The sequence below is a fragment of the Ziziphus jujuba genome, chromosome 10 (assembly GCF_031755915.1).
Source record: "Ziziphus jujuba cultivar Dongzao chromosome 10, ASM3175591v1".
NCBI classification, from domain to species: domain Eukaryota; kingdom Viridiplantae; phylum Streptophyta; class Magnoliopsida; order Rosales; family Rhamnaceae; genus Ziziphus; species Ziziphus jujuba.
In genome coordinates, this window is record NC_083388.1 from 11,121,545 (window position 1) to 11,140,551 (window position 19,007).

The following is a 19,007-nucleotide window of genomic DNA, read 5'->3' on the forward strand; positions in this document are numbered from 1 at the left end:
ATAATGCCAACCAAGCACTTTGGCCTCGACTCAACAGTGACAGAGTTCATCTGCACTACATCAACAAACTAAACTGTTGTATAAAGTAACCTATAACACAAAGCAATACATTGTAATAGCTAGCGAAAAAAAAAAAGAAAAGAAAAAAAAAACACAAAGTAACTTTATACAAAATTTCCAATCTTAAAAGAATCTAATATTCAGCAGATAAAAATTAATGCAGATCCATGTGAAAAAAAACAAAAACGAAAAAAGAAGAAGAAGCATATATATACAAATACATACATCAGGGACCAAACCCATGGATTTCATTTTTGGCCGGGGGGAGGGGGGGGGGGGTGTGGGGTGGGTTGTTGGTGTGGAAATTGGAAGCTGGATGAAGAAGCATTCACTTGAAAAGACAAGTTGAGCATCATTTTCACATTCACAGGTAGGTTACTAATTTTAAGTTCTACCCATGTGTGATATTCAAAATCACAATTTCACAGCCACAATTTTATGCTTTGAAAATAAATTAGAGACGCATAGTATTTAGAAATTGAAGGATATAACAGCAGAAAGTTTAACATGACAAGAGTATTACAAAACATTTCTACCAATTGTATATGATCATTGTCACTGTTGACTCCATCTATGCTTCAAATTTTTTAAACAACCATGACAGCTTTCAGAATGCAAAAATCATATGCACTATAAAATGGAAAATGGATTGGAGACACAATAGAAAAGAAGATATGGTACCTGTAGGGCCAAACCATAACCGCCATTCACATCTTGCTCGAAATAAAGTAACTGGAAAATAAAGCAATTAGATTATAAATTTAATGTCACATCAGCAACACAAAAGAAAATGCAGATGCAGAGATAGAGAGAGAGAGAGAGAGAGTTCATAGTCATCAAACATGGTATATAAAAAATTTAAATGCAAAAATATGAAATATACATACCTTAAATTTGCTTTGTGCATTTGAAGTAACTCTTACTACAATACCACACTCGGCTTGTTGCTCGTTGATCGTAACACCAAAGAAATGAGCATTTTGCTTATCCACCTGCAACAAAACAAAATCAAGCAAACGGAAAATTCCAGAAAGAATGAAAGTCCATGATAACAAACATGAAAGCACCTTTCCACTAACTGATGACAGAATGGAATGTATCCCTAGTTGGCTGTACTCCATCCAGCATCATATCATCATACATATCTCTCAGCAAGAAATGCCTACCACTACCGTTATTAAAAAAAAAAAAAACAGAACACAAACTTTCACAATTTCTCCCAAAAAAAAAAATTCCCAAAACCACTAAAAGAAAATCAAAATTACAGACACTGCTTGAGTAGTTCCTCCGTCCCAATAACAATCTAAAATATATTATTTATTTAAAAAAAAAAACTATTTCATTATTAGCGAAACAAGGAAAAAAATGTCTCGGGAAAAGCTTAAGAATTTGAAAATGGAGAGGAGAAAAGATTACCAGTGATTGATCGAATGAGCCTCATGCTTTCCTACTTCGTTGTTGCCTACCTGTTACTTCTGCTCCTAGGGCTCTCTAGAACCCTGCAGTTTTCTCTCTGAGTCGCCTCTTCACCATCTCCTTCAAAACGCGCAGTCTCCACGCTTACAATCCGGCCGATGCGTAAAGAAACAGAGGGCTCCTAAGGTCTGGTTATGGATAAAGAGATGGAGGGGAAAAGTCGAAGAAAGGAAAGAAAAAAACATATAAAAAAAAACATAAGGGTATTTTAGGATTTTAAAAGATTGGAGGGGTAGATAAAAAAAGATATGAATTGAAGGGGCAAAATTCATGAAGCTCGGTCCTATGGGGGTATTGGGCCAAATTTCCCTTAAAAAAACGTTACAGTTGCATCAGCAAACCAGGGTTTAATTTCACTATTTGCAACCCCAAAACTCAAATCAATTGAAATTCATTGTCTTTTAATAACAATGACGAGAAATATCAAATTCCTTCAAAGTCGACTATATTATATATATTACAATAAAACAAATAACCATAAAAAATGTGACAACTTTAGCTTAATCTCTTATGAAGATAAAGTCAGAGATTTAAAAATAATAATAATAATAATAATAAATAGATTGAAAAATAAAAATAAAAACCAAAGTTGCATCAGCAACCCAGGGCTTAATCTTATTACATGCCCAAAGCTCGAAACAGTTGAAGTCATTGTACCAAATTCGTTCAAAGTTAACTAAATATATTAAAATAAAGCAAACAACTGTATAAAAATAAATAAATATTAAAAAATAAATTATGTGACAACTTTCATAGCATCCTGGCCCAAGTGAAAACCCGAACCCTGAAACCGTGACCAAGAATTTGAGAACAATAATGGTGGTATGGTATCAAACATTTGGCATTTTCTGTGTTTAAAAAACAAAAACACATATTATCATTTTCATTACTCGACCCAAAAATTCAGCTCCCAATAAATATGATTTCATATTCAGCAAAAAAAATATATAAATAAATAATTATGATTTCATAATTAGCTGCTTAGCCTTGACTTATTTTAAATTTTCTCTTCCTCTTTCTTATTGTTTGCCATTATTTCCTAGATAATGATCCGATTTGGATCCTCCCTCTTCTTCAATACCAAGATTAAAAGTTTAAAAAAAAAAAAATTTAAAAACTAAAACACCGTTCTTTTTAGTGTGACAAACATTTGATCAATGGTAATGTTGATAATATTATATATAATGGTAAAATTGTAATTTGACATATTTGACCACCAGTTTGGAGGAATTCCAGCTCACACAGCATTGCACACAAAAGAACATTATTGTTTCTTCAGAACAGACAAGGCCTGAATCAATTTGACCAGATTTTAAGATACAATTTTGACATTTGGCAAATTCATGAATTTTTATAATCATAACAAAAATGAACTATGGAATGAAATTGCCGACACTACAACACCAATGAATATCTTTTATTAAAGGTATTAGTACATGAGTAGGAGTGGATGATGGGTGATTATGGTAGCAAAGCCAATTAATTTTTTTATTAATTAAGCAGAATATTAACTATAGTAACGGGTATATGGAGCTATTAAGCATGTTACAAAACAATGCCAAAAAAAGAAAAAGAAAAAAGGAAAATGTACGTCACAAAACAACATAATCAGGCACCAATTTATGTTACACTCTAAAATAAACGACTTAGAAGGAAAGAGTTTACATTAATGAATCTTTTTTATACACGGGGAGGTATGATAAACTTTCATTTTATAATTAAACTCGAAGGATATTTAACCCCATTTTAAAATGATGAATTTTTTTATCATTATTTTAAAAAAGATGGATTAAATATCACACTTCACCTAATAAATAATGATACCCTTTGTTTAGTTAAGTAGTAACTCGAGTAATATCTTCATTTTATACAACTAAAAATCAATTTTTTTAAAACAATTAAAAATTAAAAATTTAGATGGTGAAGTAGTAATGAATAGTTACTACATCATTAAATTCCCAAAATTTTAAATTAATTTCTAACATTTCTCTTTAGTAATTGATAAGCTTATTTTGTTCAATAATATATATATATATATATATTTTTTTTTTTGGGTCGAATTAGTTGCATATATGCTAGCATAATAGCATTGCAATATTAATGTAGTTTCCCAGTAATTGAAAATACCTTTAGCTTCAAACAGTGTCTTTCATAATTACTAGATTTTATTCATTACTGGATAATCTCACTGATTACTGGCAAATACATGGTACATCCATTTTAAGGGTACGTGTGTTTTCAGTTTGTGACTTTGTGTTTACGGCATTGTCATATTTATTCTTAATTATCTTAATTACAAAAATTAAATTAATATTTCTATGGTTCTCATCATTCAGGGACAGACCATTTAACATGCTTTATAATGATTGGCCTGTGTGCTGCCCAAGACCTTAACCTAAGGTTTGATTTCTTAGATCATGGGACCTTATATAATATTTCATTTTGTCTTCCAAGCAATTTATTGAAAACATACTTTTCACTGCATTAGATTCCCCTAAAGCAAAAAGAGAGGCTGCCCCACATCTTTCTTTTTCTTCTTTTTTCTAGGACACTTGGTACAGTTATCCAACTATATATATGTGTGTGTGTATATATATATATATATATATATATGAGTTCTTGTAATTTTATAGCAATAGCATGACACCTCCATAAATAATTTTGAATTTAAAATCTAGTTAAGAAAGTGATAATCCTATTGTTACTATATATCATCATCTCTCATATTAAGTTAATCTAACGGGTTTAGTAGAAAAACTCTTTATCAGTTTCTAAACCACTTTATTGATGGCTACAGATTAAAAATTTAGAAGTAGGATAATATAGATTGAGTGAAATATTAAAATTTCATTAAATAAATTAGGCTTCACATGGAACCAAAAGACCATTCATGCATATGTAATATTAATCATCATTGCAATCTAAGAATTGAAACAGAAAAAAAAAAAAAAAAAAAACAAACAAACAAGACAAAACAAAGTGTTGATAGTAAAATTATCTCATCAACCTGACGAAGTGAACTACTGTATTCTAATATGGAAAAAAAAAAATGCATATATAAAATAAGTATTCCACTTATTAAAATTTTTGACAAATAATTTGATAAATCATTAACCATTAAAATGATAGAAACAATATTTTTAATTTCCAACATTTTGATCAACTCAACATATTCTATTTGACGTCAAAAAAGTCAAAAATTCTAATCTGGAAAAAAGAATGTCTATATAGGAGTGTTTTCATGTAGCTCTAAGATTTTTGACAAACGATTTATTATAAATCGTTAGCCTTACAGCTACAGAATTTTTAACTTTCAATATTTAATTTATATACTGTTAGATGAGATGATTTTAATTATCAAAGTAATTTTTCAAAATCACTTATCAAAATTTTTGGTATTGAGAACCTATACAGATTCATAGAATAACTTTCACTTTCACAATTAAAAAGTATTATATATATATATATATATATATATATAGAGGAGGGGACTATAATCCGGACATCGGAATGGGCATAAAAATGGAATAAAAACATGCTTTTTTTTTTCTTTTTTTTGTTTTTTTTGTTTTTTGTGGCCATTGGATGGCAATGAATGGTCAAGATTAGAAAAAAAATTTCCCTTCTATTTCCTTCCTCTTCCACCCTATTCGACACCACTTGCCACCATTTCTCTTCCATTTTCGACAGCCATTAGCCACCGTAAGCCCAACTGCCCATACCCACATATCCAGACTATAGATTCAATTGTCAAAAAAAAAAAAAAAAAAGGAAAAAAAAAATAGAGGAAGACAATGGAGAAGAGGAAATATCCAATATAGGAGATAAATTCAATAGAGGAAGCTCCAATGGTGGGAAACAAAGGTATCACTTGCCAAAAAAATTTACAACGTGAATTTTTTTCTTTTTTTTCATTATATGACCGGATTTTGTGGTTTAGTTTTATTGCTTCCGAGTTTACTGTTGACCGAGTGATTTGGTGTGTAAGTCACTTTAGGTATGATGAACTTAGCTAGATAGAAGAAATGATTTATCGAGATCAGCTAAACTCAGCCAATGACTAATGGCTGATGTCTAGTGCGCGGTTGGGCTCACAATGGCTTATGGCTGTCGAAAATGGGAGAGAATCCATGTTTTTAATCTTGTGGCAGCTGGTGTCGAATGTGATGGAAGAGGGGTGGGAGATCCCAATAATTTTTGAACATAATTTACATTTTAATATTAGATAATTATTTTGATAGTTGTTAAGGATTATCACTTGACCAATTAAATTTTTATTTTTAAATTACTAATTAACATGTCACGTTTGATATGTTAATATATTTTCAATTTAGTTATATTGAAAATATATTCCTAATATATCATTTATTCTATAATATATATTTAAATAAAACCTAGGAGCTATGAGTACAAGTGAAACCAAACCTTCATTTGAAAAGGCAATATCACCTACAAGTTTCTCTTCTTTCCATATCAAAACTAAACACATTTATAAGATATTTTGACAAAATGTTACAGCAAAAATGATTTATATCACTTGGACTGTGTTTTACAACATGAACTAGTTGTCTATTTTCTTGTATGACATATGAAAAAGACAAAATATCCAGCACTCCTAGTTAATTAATATGCTCGCTAATATGCTGATTTACAATTTGTTTTAAGTAAGTGGTTTATTCAGTAACTAAGCTCCATGTGGAACACTTTTTTTTTTTTTTTTTTTTTTTTTTTTTTTTTTTTGTTTTTAGGGAGCGCAATGGGGTTAGTTTGGAAAAAAGGAGAATGCGAAGTGGTTTCCTGGCATGTGTGGTGTTTTGAGGTGAAAAAGAAATAGAATAATCCTTGGAAACCCTCTTTCACTGTGAATGTGTCAGTGACACTGAGGAAGTCACTGGGGATAGAAACCCCTCCCCCACCTTTTGGGGGTTTTTGCTTACCGGAATTGAAGTAAAGCATACGCAGCGTACATATGGAGTACGGACCAAGCAAGAATTTCCACTCAACTAAACAGTCTACAACTCTATTTTTTTTTTTTTTTTCTTTTTTTCTTTTTTAAGAAATTGTACAAAAAATTAAAGAAATTGTATGATAATCTCATATATTGAACTAAACTCTTTTATTTTTAACAAATTTCTTTTTTTCTTTTTTCTTTTTTTAATAAATATCATTTGAATAGGTGGTGGCTTTGGCGAGTAATAATATTTAATGCTGATTGGGTGAACAAATTTTGTCAGCATGGAAGGTCACATGTTTGAAAGCTGGCCCTCTAAAAGAAAGTCAAAATAGTGTGTTAGGATCAGATTATGTTGGACACTTGGAATGCTATTAGAATATCATCGATTTGAGAAGATTCTTTAAATAAAATATTAATGCTAAATATTCATAAACACCAAGATGAGCATCACGCTGCTGCAGGCCTCAAATTTATCTTCATTTCTTATTCTTCTTCTTCTTCTTCTTCTTCTTCTTATTATTATTATTTTTGGATGGGGATCGAAACTCAGGCTGTTTAGTTTGGAAACAATGAATTTTGTCATTGGATTGCCCTTTCGAAAGCCTAAATACTATTTTTAAGTTTTGTAAATTATTTATATTAAAAAATTACTAAACTAGCTTTAACATATTATATAAGGATAAAATATAAACTAATTTTCACTAATCTAATTCATACTTGTAACTAGCTAGAAGTATCTTTGTCTTTATCGTACTGCATATTGTTGTTCTTTTCTTTTTTTTTTGTTTTTTTTTCCCATTAAAATTACTTGAACCTCTAGGATTTTATATATAGAGAGGTGTGTAAACATATCACTAAACTGAAAACTTTTAAGCCAATTGAGAAAATATAAAAAAAATCTATTTGTCTACTTAAACATATCACTAAACTGAAAACTTTTAAGCCAATTGAGAAAATATAAAAAAAATCTATTTGTCTACTTAAATGCAAACTATCACATAAAATGCATCCTTAAGATAAAATTATCAGATAAAAATAATTATTTCATCAATTAATCTAATTTTAGAAGAGAAGAATTTTTATTATTTTATCATTATATCTCAAAAAATAATAAACTTTTTCGCTAAATTTTTTTCTGAAAAGATTCGACAAAAGCTCATGATAAAACGTCTAATATTTTAGGTGGCATATATTAATTTTGTGAACCATAGTTTAAATTACATCTTGCCTCAGTTGGGTTTATTAGTCATTACAACATTACTTATACTTAGTCCAACAGGTAACAACATACAAAAACCATCAAAATGCTTTGGATAAACTTACCAATTTTGGTAAATAGGTACTAGTTTTATAGAAACTTAATTAAAGATGTAATAAAATGACACAAATTTTTTTTTTTTTTGATGGAGTAAAATGCAAAGTGTGCTATTATTCAAAGGACAATGTATAGTTTATACTTTATCCCTAAAAAAAATATATTAGAAATAAAGAAACAAGTACATATATATGCAACTAACTGGGTCCAATTTGCAAGTTTCCTAAGTCAATGATAAGTAAATGAAACAGCCCCCTATATATCTCAACAAAATTTTCAAGAGGTAGGTGACCCTTTTGGCTAACAACTTAATACCCAACAAAATTAAAAATAGCATAAGTTGATATATAACATCAATGGGACTTTTATTCACTTTGAAGATTTTGATTTAAAAACAAAAAAAAAAAAAAAAAAAAAAAAGAAAAAAAAAGGGAAACAAAACAAAACAAAAGAAAATGAAGTAATTTGGCAAAAAGATGAGGGCGAGAAAATAGATTGAAAATGAAGGGGAAAAAATATTAGGCTTGGTTTTGGGCCAAGAAGGGAATGGAAGGTGCTTTGGAAACAAAAAGCTAATATTAGGCACCAAACAACATGTGCCTGCTCACATCACTCTTTATCACGTGGGACTAACTTTGCCACCACATATAAACCCCACTTTGTCTTCCTTTTTCATCATCTTCCAAGTTTTCTTTTCCTTTCTTGTCCCAATTTTTTTGTACTTCTTTTTTACCAAGAATTTTACTTCACTATGCTAATTAACCTTCATGCATACACTACCATAATACTGCCATTACTACTATCAGAAAAGTTTAACGGCTTAAGTGGATTCGCTTTATTCCATTTACAATCTCCTTCAGTTTTTATTCTAAAGGCTTGTAGTATGAGAAATAAAAACATTAACTAGTTGTTATTACCCAAAATTTAAAAAAAAAAGAAAAAAAAAGAAAAAGAAATTAACTAGTCATTTGATAACATGTATGTTGTCCTTTATTTTTTTTTCTTAAATTAAGTATACATGAATGATAAATGACTTCCATGATAAATATTTATGATTTTATAGTAGTAAAAAAAAAAAGTGTTTTATTAAAAAGTATTTTATAAATAATTTAAAATGGTTTTTAATTTAGTATTTTTATTTTTGTTTTTATTATTTTTCCTTTTAGTTTATAGCAGTAATTTTTTTTCTTTTTCTTTTTGGATAACAGCTTATAGCTAGTTGAGAAATTCAACTACTATTTGTTGCTTAAGCAAATTATACACAATTTGAATAAAACCTTTAAGAAAAAAAAACAATAAAAACCAACAATAAAAAACATGAACATTACCAAATGACGCATAAATTATATATATATGGATATATATATAAAATTTATTGTCAAGTTACATTTAAAATATGACAAATGTTATCGTATTTTTAAAATTTTTTTTATTTTTTATTTCATGATATTTCTAAAACTGCATTTTAGGTTTAGTCCAACCAAAATATGGGATTTCAAAAATACTTATCAAAGCTTAAAAAAAAAAAAAAAAGTACATGCTTCAACACTTTTTAATCATTTACATATTAATGTTTTTGTATCCCTGCAAATATATATATATATATATATTTTGTGTAGATCATATTTTGCTATGTTAATCTACATTTATATTAACTTTGTTTTCAATTTCTAATGAAATATGCAGATTATTTGATAAGTACTCTTTTTTTACACTTTCTCTTAAAAAAAGATATATTGAGTATACGTACAACATCTGGTTTGTATGATTAAGTAATGAAAATGGCCAGCTAACAGAAAAACATAAATTATCTTTTTGTGATAAGGAGCTAAATTTTCTTCTTCTTCTTCTTCTTCTTCTTTTTTTTTTTTTTTTTTAAGCAAAAAAAAGAAAAAGTGATTTTTTTTTTTAACAGCCAAAAACAAATAAAAGGTAAGTGTACCGAAAATGATGAATAAAATGGCTTTTTCAAAATTGAATCTCGTGAGTTAAAATAACCAAAACAAGGAAATTCCCTCCCTTCTTACTGAAAGATAAGAAAATGTAACTTTTTTTTTTTTCTTTCTTTCTTTTTTGTTTTGTTTATTTTTTAAGGGAAAAGGAAAGCTTAACGGTATCCCATAAACCTCTCGTATATCTATTTTGTCTTTTGTCTTATTAATAAAGCTAAATTGCAATTATCTAAATGGTTAAGGAAATAAAAATACAGCCTACGAAATCATTTACTTAAAATCCCAATATAATTAAAAATGTATTGGAAACTAGTTACATATTACACACACACACACACACACACACATATATATATATATATATATATTTAATTATACAGGATCATGACTTTTAGTCATAGGTGTAGATAGAGTATTCAAACATTTAAATTAATTTTTCTTCTTAACAAAACTGAAACTTTTAATTACATGATGATATTCTGTCATTTTTCTCTTTATATTTATACTATCTAATTTATCAACATATTTATTAAAAATATATATATTATTATTTAATTGATTTATATTTAATAATATTTATCATTTTAAAGATCTACTTATCTATTTTTAAGTTATATTAATATACTAACAAATCAAATGACAGCACATGCATTTTTAATAAATATACTGGTATACTAAATGGTATCTTAGTATTACTCTGATTTTACCAACAAAAAAAATATGCATGCTAATTTTTAAGCTAAACTATATGACACATGCATTCTTGATAAATATATTAGTATACTAGATGGTATCTTAGTATTACTCTAATTTTACCCACAAAAAAAAATATGCATGCTAATTTTTAAGCTAAACTATATAGTTTAGAAAAAATTATAAAATTCTTCCTTGTACTTTGAGCTATGTCTCAATTTACTTCTCAAACTTGAGATATAAATAATCTATATTAACTAAACTGAGAGCCAAATTAAAATTATTTGAATGATTTGTATAATTATATTTAGTTTTAATTTATTAATGACAGGTCTAATATAAGTTTGTGATTAAACAAATATAAAAGTAAGCACTACTCCGCAATATGGCACACGGTCCAGTTATTAGAAACCTCAGATTTCTTCATCCATCCGCATTTCACTTTCTAGAATTCAAATTTCAAATTTATTTTTTACAAAAAATTTCAAAAATGATATAATATATATTTGTAGAGAGAGAGAGAGAGATTGAAATGGGGTCCAAAATATGTGGAGCACTAACTTTGGTTGATGAATGACACACAGTTTAAATGTAAGTATTAATTATTTTCAAAAAGAAAAAAAAAAAAAGAAGGGAAGTATTAATTGAAATAGAAAACCAGCAGCTTATTATGTCTAAATGTTTTATTTTTTTTAAAGTAATATTATTAATTTTCCAAAATCCAAGAACTTGTTTTAAGCCACTGACTTAGTGGCAATCTCCGTAATATCTGGGGAAAGTAAGGGGCAGTAATCGAATTGGATTTGATTCGGTTTCAAAATTTTTCAAAAAAGTTAAGATTTTTTTTTTCTTCTTCTTTAATCTCTTTTTTTTTTTTTTTTTTTTTTTGGTCGATTTGTAACGGTCGGAAATTACAATACTAAAAAAAAAAAAAAAAAAAAAAACGGATCTTTGTTGACGCCGTTAACGACGAACGGCACTGCCGTCCTTTTGGATTTGCAAGTAAACGTCCCTGTAACGTCTTTTACAAAATTTAAACTTTTATTTTATACTTTTATTTTTAATTCCTTTCTTAAAATCCAAACACCCCCGCTCTCGTCTCTCTCAGCTCACGCTCGCTCTCACTTTCTCTCTCTGTATTACTTATATGTATTGTATATAAATAATCGTTGAAAGAAAAAGGAAACATTTTACCAATTCATTTAACACTCACACACACACAGAGTACAGCTTCTCTGACACCCTCTCTCTCTCTCTCTCTCCCTCTCTCTCTCTCTTGGAGTTTCTCTGTCTAAGAAGCGTTATCGACGTTTCTTCAAGAATCTCTTCTTTAAATCTCTCAGTCTCTCTCCCTGTACCGCCATTGAAGCTGAAGCAACAGTTTTTGAAAGGCCGGCCTTCGGATTTTCACCGTAAGTTTTCACTTTTTTTTTTTTTGTTTTTTGGTTTTAGTCTGTTTGGTTTGAATCAGAGTAATCACGTACATCTCGGTTCTTCGATCGGTCATTTTCGATCCAAATGTGATTTTATCTTCTTTTTTCTCTTCTAAAGTTTTTCTCTTTTCAACAATTTTCCTTTATTGATTGTATATATAAATACATTTTAAATAAAGAAAAACTGTGTTTTTTTTTTGTTTTTTTATTTTTTTAATTATTGCTTAATTTGATCTTGCATTGTTTGAATGGCGAAGAAAAATCAAAATCAAAATAAAAATGAAGATCATGCCTTTTTTTATTTTTTGGTATTGGTCAAATCTACGCGTTATGTCACGGGGTGGAGTTTTTGATCGTAGCTTATACTAGAAAATAATGCAAGCAATGTCTGAGTCGGTGAGTTCAAAAATTCTGGTACTGAGTCACTAACAGCTCAAGTTTCGCAGAAAGTACTGCCCTGTAGAACAATTCATCAATCTTTCTGATCAAATCGGTGCATCCACATTGCAATTTGAGCTCCATTTCATCTACCACTTGTTTTCTCTCTCTAACTCCGTCTGTTAAGCAATTGAATGATTAGACACTTTGTTTTTTGCTAATCGGGTTGGATAATTCATATCCATGATCAAAAAGGCATTTTATACAGAATCGGGTTTTCACTGATTCTGGGTTTTACTTGCAGTGTTAACATAATCTCAGATTCGGTGAATAAAAGGTAGAGCAATGGATTCCTCTCAGTCGCAGCAGAGAAGAGGAGGATTGATATCTCTATCACCTTCTCAGACGCCGAGGTCGAGCGACAAGGCGGTTCGAGATCTGCGATCCGCGGATTCGAACTCGAGTACAAGGCATGATAAAGACAAGGGTGTCAATGTACAGGTTCTTGTGCGTTGCAGGTAAAGTCGGAAAGCATCTTTGAAAAGCTGCCCAGTTGCGTTTCGGTTTTGTTACCAAATGGTAGATTTATTTATTTATTTGGTTTTTTAGGCCTCTGAGCGAGGATGAAACGAGGTTACATACCCCAGTGGTGATTTCTTGCAATGAGAGTAGAAGGGAAGTATGCGCAGTTCAGAATATAGCTAACAAGCAGATTGACAGAACCTTTGCGTTTGACAAGGTGCGTGTAGTGTGTATATATATATATATATATATATTTAGTTTTTTGGATTTTTCCTGTTTATAAGAATGAATGTTAAATTTATAGTCCTGGGATTTATTTTTATTTTGCACAGAAATCGAAATAAGCTCATTTTTAGACACTATGTTCTAATGTGTTTTGCTCTCTTGGTCTCTTTAAGGCGAAGAAGTTAACTATTATAAGTTTGATATGCTGGTAGGTCTTTGGTCCATCATCCCAACAGAAAGAATTATACGAGCAGGCTGTGTCACCTATTGTCAATGAAGTACTTGAGGGATATAACTGCACTATTTTTGCCTATGGCCAAACGGGTACAGGGAAAACATACACAATGGAAGGCGGATCAAGAAAGAAGGTGTAGTGATTTTCAATTAAGTTCACTGTAGCATTTGACATATGCTGCTTTCCACTAATTTCTTATTGAATTTCTTGTTTTCCATAGAATGGAGAGTTTCCAAGTGATGCTGGTGTTATTCCAAGAGCTGTAAAACAAATTTTTGATATTCTAGAAGCACAGAATGCTGAGTATAGCTTGAAAGTCACATTTTTAGAGCTGTACAATGAAGAGATTACAGATCTTTTGGCCCCCGAGGAAACCACAAAATTTATAGATGACAAGTCTAAAAAACCCATAGCTCTCATGGAGGATGGGAGGGGGGGTGTTTTTGTTAGAGGGCTGGAAGAAGAGATAGTATGTACTGCTAATGAAATTTATAAAATCTTGGAGAAAGGTTCTGCAAAAAGGCGCACAGCTGAGACTCTTCTTAACAAACAAAGCAGTCGCTCTCACTCAATATTTTCTATCACAATTCATATTAAGGAATGTACTCCAGAGGGGGAAGAGATGATTAAATGTGGAAAGCTGAATCTTGTTGACCTTGCTGGCTCTGAGAACATTTCACGTTCTGGTGCAAGAGAGGTATGGTATATGTATGCAGTAATATTCTTTTGGCACTGGACTGTCTTCTTGCCATATTGTTTAAAATAATTATGTACTAGGTGATCATGCTACTGCCGTTGCATTTATGAAAGAGGGGAAAAGAAAGAATAAAGCATTAGATAGAAATTATATGAAGGTTTATACCTCTCATTTGATTGAAAAGAAAATTTGTTGCAGGGCAGAGCAAGGGAAGCTGGGGAAATAAATAAAAGCTTACTTACACTTGGTCGTGTTATTAATGCACTGGTTGAGCATTCTGGTCATGTTCCATATAGGTATGGATTATAATTTGTTAGGTGACTGAATTCTAGGAGTACGTTTAATTACTGTTTTGTTGCTTGTAATATCAGGGATAGCAAACTAACAAGATTACTAAGGGATTCCTTGGGAGGAAAAACAAAGACATGCATAATTGCCACAATATCTCCCTCTATTCATTGTCTGGAAGAAACACTCAGCACACTTGACTATGCACACCGAGCCAAAAATATAAAGAACAAACCAGAGGTCAGTAGTCCATTTGATCAATGTTAACTGCTTCTCCTTGGTGCATTCCTGTTGTCTCTCATATTATGAAGAAGAATTGTTTCCTTTCTATCCACCCTGATGGTTTGCTGTTAATTGCTATTTCAGATCAATCAGAAGATGATGAAATCTGCCTTGATCAAGGATTTATATTCTGAAATTGATAGGCTCAAGCAAGGTTGTTTTACTGCTTCCAAGAGCTCTCCCTCTCAACCCCTTTATGTTTGTCTCAAACAAGGCTATTTTGTTATCTTTTATTAATGGTATGACTTTTTTTCCCCCTTATCTGTCCAATTAGAGGTATATGCTGCAAGAGAGAAGAACGGAATCTACATACCACGAGACCGTTATCTTCATGAAGAAGCAGAAAAGAAGGTAGAAGTTTTTACCGTATAACTAGATAGGACAATTTTTTTTTTTTTTTTTTTTTTTTTAACGTGAGTTTATGAAATGCATTTACATAATTATTCCACTTCTTAACTTTTTTCTTTTAAAACCTTAGGCAATGACTGAAAAAATAGAGCGCATGGAACTTGAGTCTGACTCCAAAGACAAGGTATTCCCACCGATCTTGTATTCTGATTTAATTATTTCTAGTTTACTATGTGGAAATTAAGATCAATGTTATTTCATGACTGCTATGACCAGCAAGTGATGGAGCTTCAAGAACTTTATAATTCTCAGCAACTATTGACAGCAGAATTAAGCGAGAACCTTGAAAGAACTGAGGTATTATGAATTGGTGATTGCTTTATGCTTCTGCCTTCTGCTTTCTTCTTGTACAATATGTGAACTATAAATCTCATTGTAACTTCAGAAAAATCTTGAGGAAACTCAACAATCATTATTCGATCTCGAGGAGAAACATCGACAGGCAAATGCAACAATTAAGGAGAAGGAATTTTTGATATCCAATCTCCTCAAATCTGGTGAGTAATGTCATCTTTTGTTTCAGCCCCCCAAAAAAAAAAAAAAAAAGAGAGAGAGAGAAAAAGAAAAAGAAAAACACCACTTTCTGTTTTCATAGCTTCTTTTTATTGACTACATATTGACATCACATCACCTTTTTATTTTTATTTCTTTCTCATTCATTTATTTATTTATTTATTTTACATTTTGTTTTTCATTAGAGTCGTGCAATTATTGTGAACTACCTTAATTTCCTTAACTGGCTTTTGATAAATATGTAATTGAATTAAGTGAAATAGCGTTATGTGTTTAAACATGGTTAGATCTGTTTTCTATCGGGTTAAACATTTGTATTGATGAATAACTTAATATGCTATTAGAGCCCAGATTATTTGCTTGGTCTTGTTTTGGTATCCTGCTTACTTCTTCTAGGAGTTTTGACTGTGTTAAATTCTATTTTGGTTTGCAAAAACTCAAAACTTTGTTCTCTAGATGTTGTATTTTTCTATTTTTGTTTATATTTTAGTTGGTCTAGAAAGGATATTTTATGCTGTGTTTGAACCTTGCAGACTTCTGGGGAAGAGTGTTAGCTGTGTTCAATATGCAGTTTGGTTACATAATTTGAAACTTGTATTGGTTTACAAAGTTAAGTTATTAATATGACTTTTGCCATTGTTTATTTCTCAGAGAGAGCACTTATTGAGCGTGCATTTGAGCTTCGAACAGAGCTAGAGAATGCTGCATCAGATGTGTCAAGTTTATTTGCCAAAATTGGTTTGTATTAAGAATTTGGATATTATCTTAAAATTGACACTGTCTTTCCAAAACTGCTGGTGATATGGATTAACTGCTTTTCCAGAGCGGAAGGATAAAATTGAAGATGGAAACAAGATACTTGTTCAAAAATTCCAATCCCAGTTAAATCAACAGCTTGAAATCTTGCATAAGACTGTGGCAGTTTCTGTTACACAACAGGAGCAGCAATTGAAAGATATGGAGGAAGATATGCAGTCCTTTGTATCAACAAAGGCAGAGGTAAGATCTAAACAGTATGGTTACGTACAATCCTAAGTCCACATCAATCTTTACAAACTGTATCTTTTGGTGTGCTTAAGGCTACTGAAGAACTTCGAGGAAGACTAGGAAAGTTAAAGACCATGTATGGTTCTGGTATTAAAGCTCTGGATGGTATTGCTGGGAAGCTTGAAGGGAATTCTCGGTCAACCTTTGTTGATTTAAATTCTGCAGTTTCTAAACATTCTTCTGCCCTGGAGGATGTATGTGTTATTATATAATATTTTTTTGTTAAATTGTAATTCTAATTTACTTCTGTAGTTGACGTCATTTATCTGATTCAGCTCTTCAAAGGAATTTCTTCTGAAGCTGATGCCTTACTTGAGGATCTTCAAAGTAACCTTCACAAACAAGAGGAGAAGCTTTCTGCATATGCACAACAGCAGCGTGAGGTGTGTAACTGGCCGTACGTTTAGTTACTCTCTAAAGTGAGAGATGTTCGGATTATCACCACTCTTCCAATAAATGCAGGCACATGCTAGAGCAGTAGAAAGTGCACGTTCAGTTTCTAAGATAACTGTGGACTTCTTTAAGACCCTTGACATCCATGCATCGAATCTGACTGAAATTGTGGAAGAAGCACAAACTGTGAATGATCATAAACTGTCTGAATTTGAAAAGAAGTTTGAGGTAGGTTGCTTTCGCTCTTTGAAGTAAGGATCAAGAACAGAATAGCTGTGTTTTATCAACTTCAATTCATGTTTCTTTTATGCCTCTAGGAGTGTGCTGCTAATGAAGAAAGGCAGTTGTTAGAAAAAGTGGCAGAGCTGCTGGCTAGTTCCAGTTCTAGGAAGAAAGAACTGGTATATATACTGTTTCTAATCTGCTAACTCTTTTGTCAGCCAACTAGCCTTTTCCAATCTTCAATTCTTTACATTTTATATCACCCCTATAGGTCCAACAAGCAGTAAATGATCTTCGGGAGAGTGCAACCAGTAGGACAAACAGACTCCAGCAAGAGATGACAACCATGCAAGATTCCACTTCTTCTGTTAAAGCAAAGTGGGTGGTGCACATGGAAAAAACAGAATCCAAATACCTGGAGGATACTTCTGCAGTGGAAAGTGGAAAGAAAGACCTGGAGGAAGTTCTTCAAAACTGGTGTGTACTACTTTTTAATCATAACACTTCTTGGTCCTAGAATGAGTCTTCCATAAGAATTCTTTCTTTAGCCATTCTGAACCTAACTCAAAGAAAATGTGCAGCTTGAAGAAGACAAAAATTGGCGCACAGCAATGGAGAAATGCTCAGGAGTCCTTGCTCAGTCTAGAAAAGAGCAATGTTGCTTCTGTGGATTCAATTGTCAGGTATGCTAACTTTTTTGTAACATTTATACTGGTTTTAAATGAATAGTACTCATTTGCTTTGTCATCTTCAAATAGTGGAGGAACAGAAGCCAATCACGCTCTACGTGCAAGGTTTTCTTCTGCTGTCTCAGCTGCAATTGAAGATGCAGACATTGCAAACAAGAATATTCTTTCATCCATTGACTGTTAGTATCTGTTTCAAATGAATTATTTTGATTGGAACTTCTAATATGTGGTGAAATTCATGTGACTGATGGAACAAACTTTTGCACAGATTCATTACAACTTGATCGTGATGCATGCGGGAATCTAAATTCAATGATTGTTCCTTGCTGTGGGGAACTGAGGGAATTGAAAGGTGGTCACTACCACAAGATTGTAGAGATCACTGAGCACGCAGGAAAATGTCTACTAGATGAATATGTGGTACGACAAAAAGAAATTATTTTTGTTGGAAAAATAAAGTTTGGCATTGTTCTTTCCCTGTGATGTCAAATACATCTATCTGTCATATTCATCATTTTAGGCGGGTTATGAAAAGTAAACCTAGTTTATTGTTTCATGAAGCACATATTTCTAGTTTCATAAATTTTATTCCATAACAAATTGTCGACCTTGAATCTTGACAACAAACAGGTAGATGAACCATCTTGTTCCACACCAAGAAAGAGGTCGTTTAATCTGCCAAGCGCCACGTCCATTGAAGAACTCAGAACCCCTGCTTTTGATGAATTGTTGAAGTCCTTTTGGGATGCCAAATCTTTAAGACAAGCAAATGGAGATGTAAAACACATTGCAGGAGCTTACGAGGCTGCACAGTCGATAAGAGATTCAAGAGTTCCTCTCACCGCTATTAACTGAGGAGATGGAACAAAATGATGATTGTAATGTACATAGTATATGGGTAAAATTTGTACTCGTGTTCACTAAGATACATTATTCATTAATTTTTTTCTTTTGGGAAAAAAAAAAAGAAAAAAAAAATATATTATTCTGTTGGAGGGAATATCTAGTAGATTTTTTACTCGTGTTTTTGTAGGGAATTTCAGTTCATTGAAGTTCTCATTGCTATATAACAATTGCAGTTGGAGTTTTGAAGGTGTTTTTGAGTGTTTGTATTTAAGTCATTGTTAGTATAGTCCGTGTAAAACATATTTGTTGGGAAAAAAAACCTTCAAGCTTTTAGTAATGCGTTTTTTCAACCCTCTTAAGGCATAAATGAATATGTAAA

General features: G+C 31.2%; 2 protein-coding genes across 3 annotated transcripts; one reads left to right on the top strand and one right to left on the bottom strand.

The window, feature by feature from the left end:
• Positions 1-367: 367 nt before the first annotated feature.
• LOC132799787 (chaperone protein dnaJ 15-like) lies at positions 368-1,224 on the bottom strand. The gene is made up of 3 exons (XM_060812450.1): positions 1,128-1,224; positions 948-1,052; positions 368-792 (listed from the first exon to the last, which is right to left on the bottom strand). Exons 1-3 carry the CDS (start codon positions 1,179-1,181, stop codon positions 691-693), a joined length of 261 nt encoding a protein of 86 aa, XP_060668433.1. The 5' UTR covers positions 1,182-1,224; the 3' UTR covers positions 368-690.
• A 10,342-nt stretch (positions 1,225-11,566) lies between these two features.
• Positions 11,567-18,965, top strand: LOC107411180 (kinesin-like protein KIN-5D). 2 transcript variants are annotated; one of them, XM_016018723.4, is made up of 23 exons: positions 11,567-11,862; positions 12,566-12,779; positions 12,871-13,000; positions 13,221-13,376; positions 13,464-13,940; positions 14,139-14,236; positions 14,312-14,468; positions 14,595-14,664; positions 14,785-14,861; positions 14,989-15,042; positions 15,135-15,215; positions 15,304-15,415; positions 16,083-16,169; positions 16,255-16,430; positions 16,511-16,672; positions 16,754-16,861; positions 16,941-17,099; positions 17,189-17,272; positions 17,365-17,570; positions 17,675-17,776; positions 17,852-17,961; positions 18,051-18,202; positions 18,413-18,965. In XM_016018723.4, exons 2-23 carry the CDS (start codon positions 12,607-12,609, stop codon positions 18,635-18,637), a joined length of 3,156 nt encoding a protein of 1,051 aa, XP_015874209.3. In that variant the 5' UTR covers positions 11,567-11,862; positions 12,566-12,606; the 3' UTR covers positions 18,638-18,965. The 2 variants fall into 2 exon arrangements, with proteins under 2 accessions (XP_015874209.3, XP_024926971.3); XM_025071203.3 differs by lacking the exon at positions 11,567-11,862 and adding an exon at positions 12,121-12,279.
• The last annotated feature ends 42 nt before the right edge of the window (positions 18,966-19,007 follow it).

Excerpts from the sequence above, each read along its gene's own strand:
- LOC132799787 (XM_060812450.1), bottom strand. The coding sequence starts at position 1,181 with ATGGAGTACAGCCAACTAGGGATACATTCCATTCTGTCATCAGTTAGT. Across the intron at positions 1,053-1,127 it reads TGTCATCAGTTAGTGGAAAG|GTGGATAAGCAAAATGCTCA; the intron begins GTGCTTTCATGT and ends GTTTTGTTGCAG. Across the intron at positions 793-947 it reads ATGCACAAAGCAAATTTAAG|TTACTTTATTTCGAGCAAGA; the intron begins GTATGTATATTT and ends TTTATTTTCCAG.
- LOC107411180 (XM_016018723.4), top strand. The coding sequence starts at position 12,607 with ATGGATTCCTCTCAGTCGCAGCAGAGAAGAGGAGGATTGATATCTCTA. Across the intron at positions 12,780-12,870 it reads CAGGTTCTTGTGCGTTGCAG|GCCTCTGAGCGAGGATGAAA; the intron begins GTAAAGTCGGAA and ends TTGGTTTTTTAG. Across the intron at positions 14,469-14,594 it reads ATATAAAGAACAAACCAGAG|ATCAATCAGAAGATGATGAA; the intron begins GTCAGTAGTCCA and ends TTGCTATTTCAG.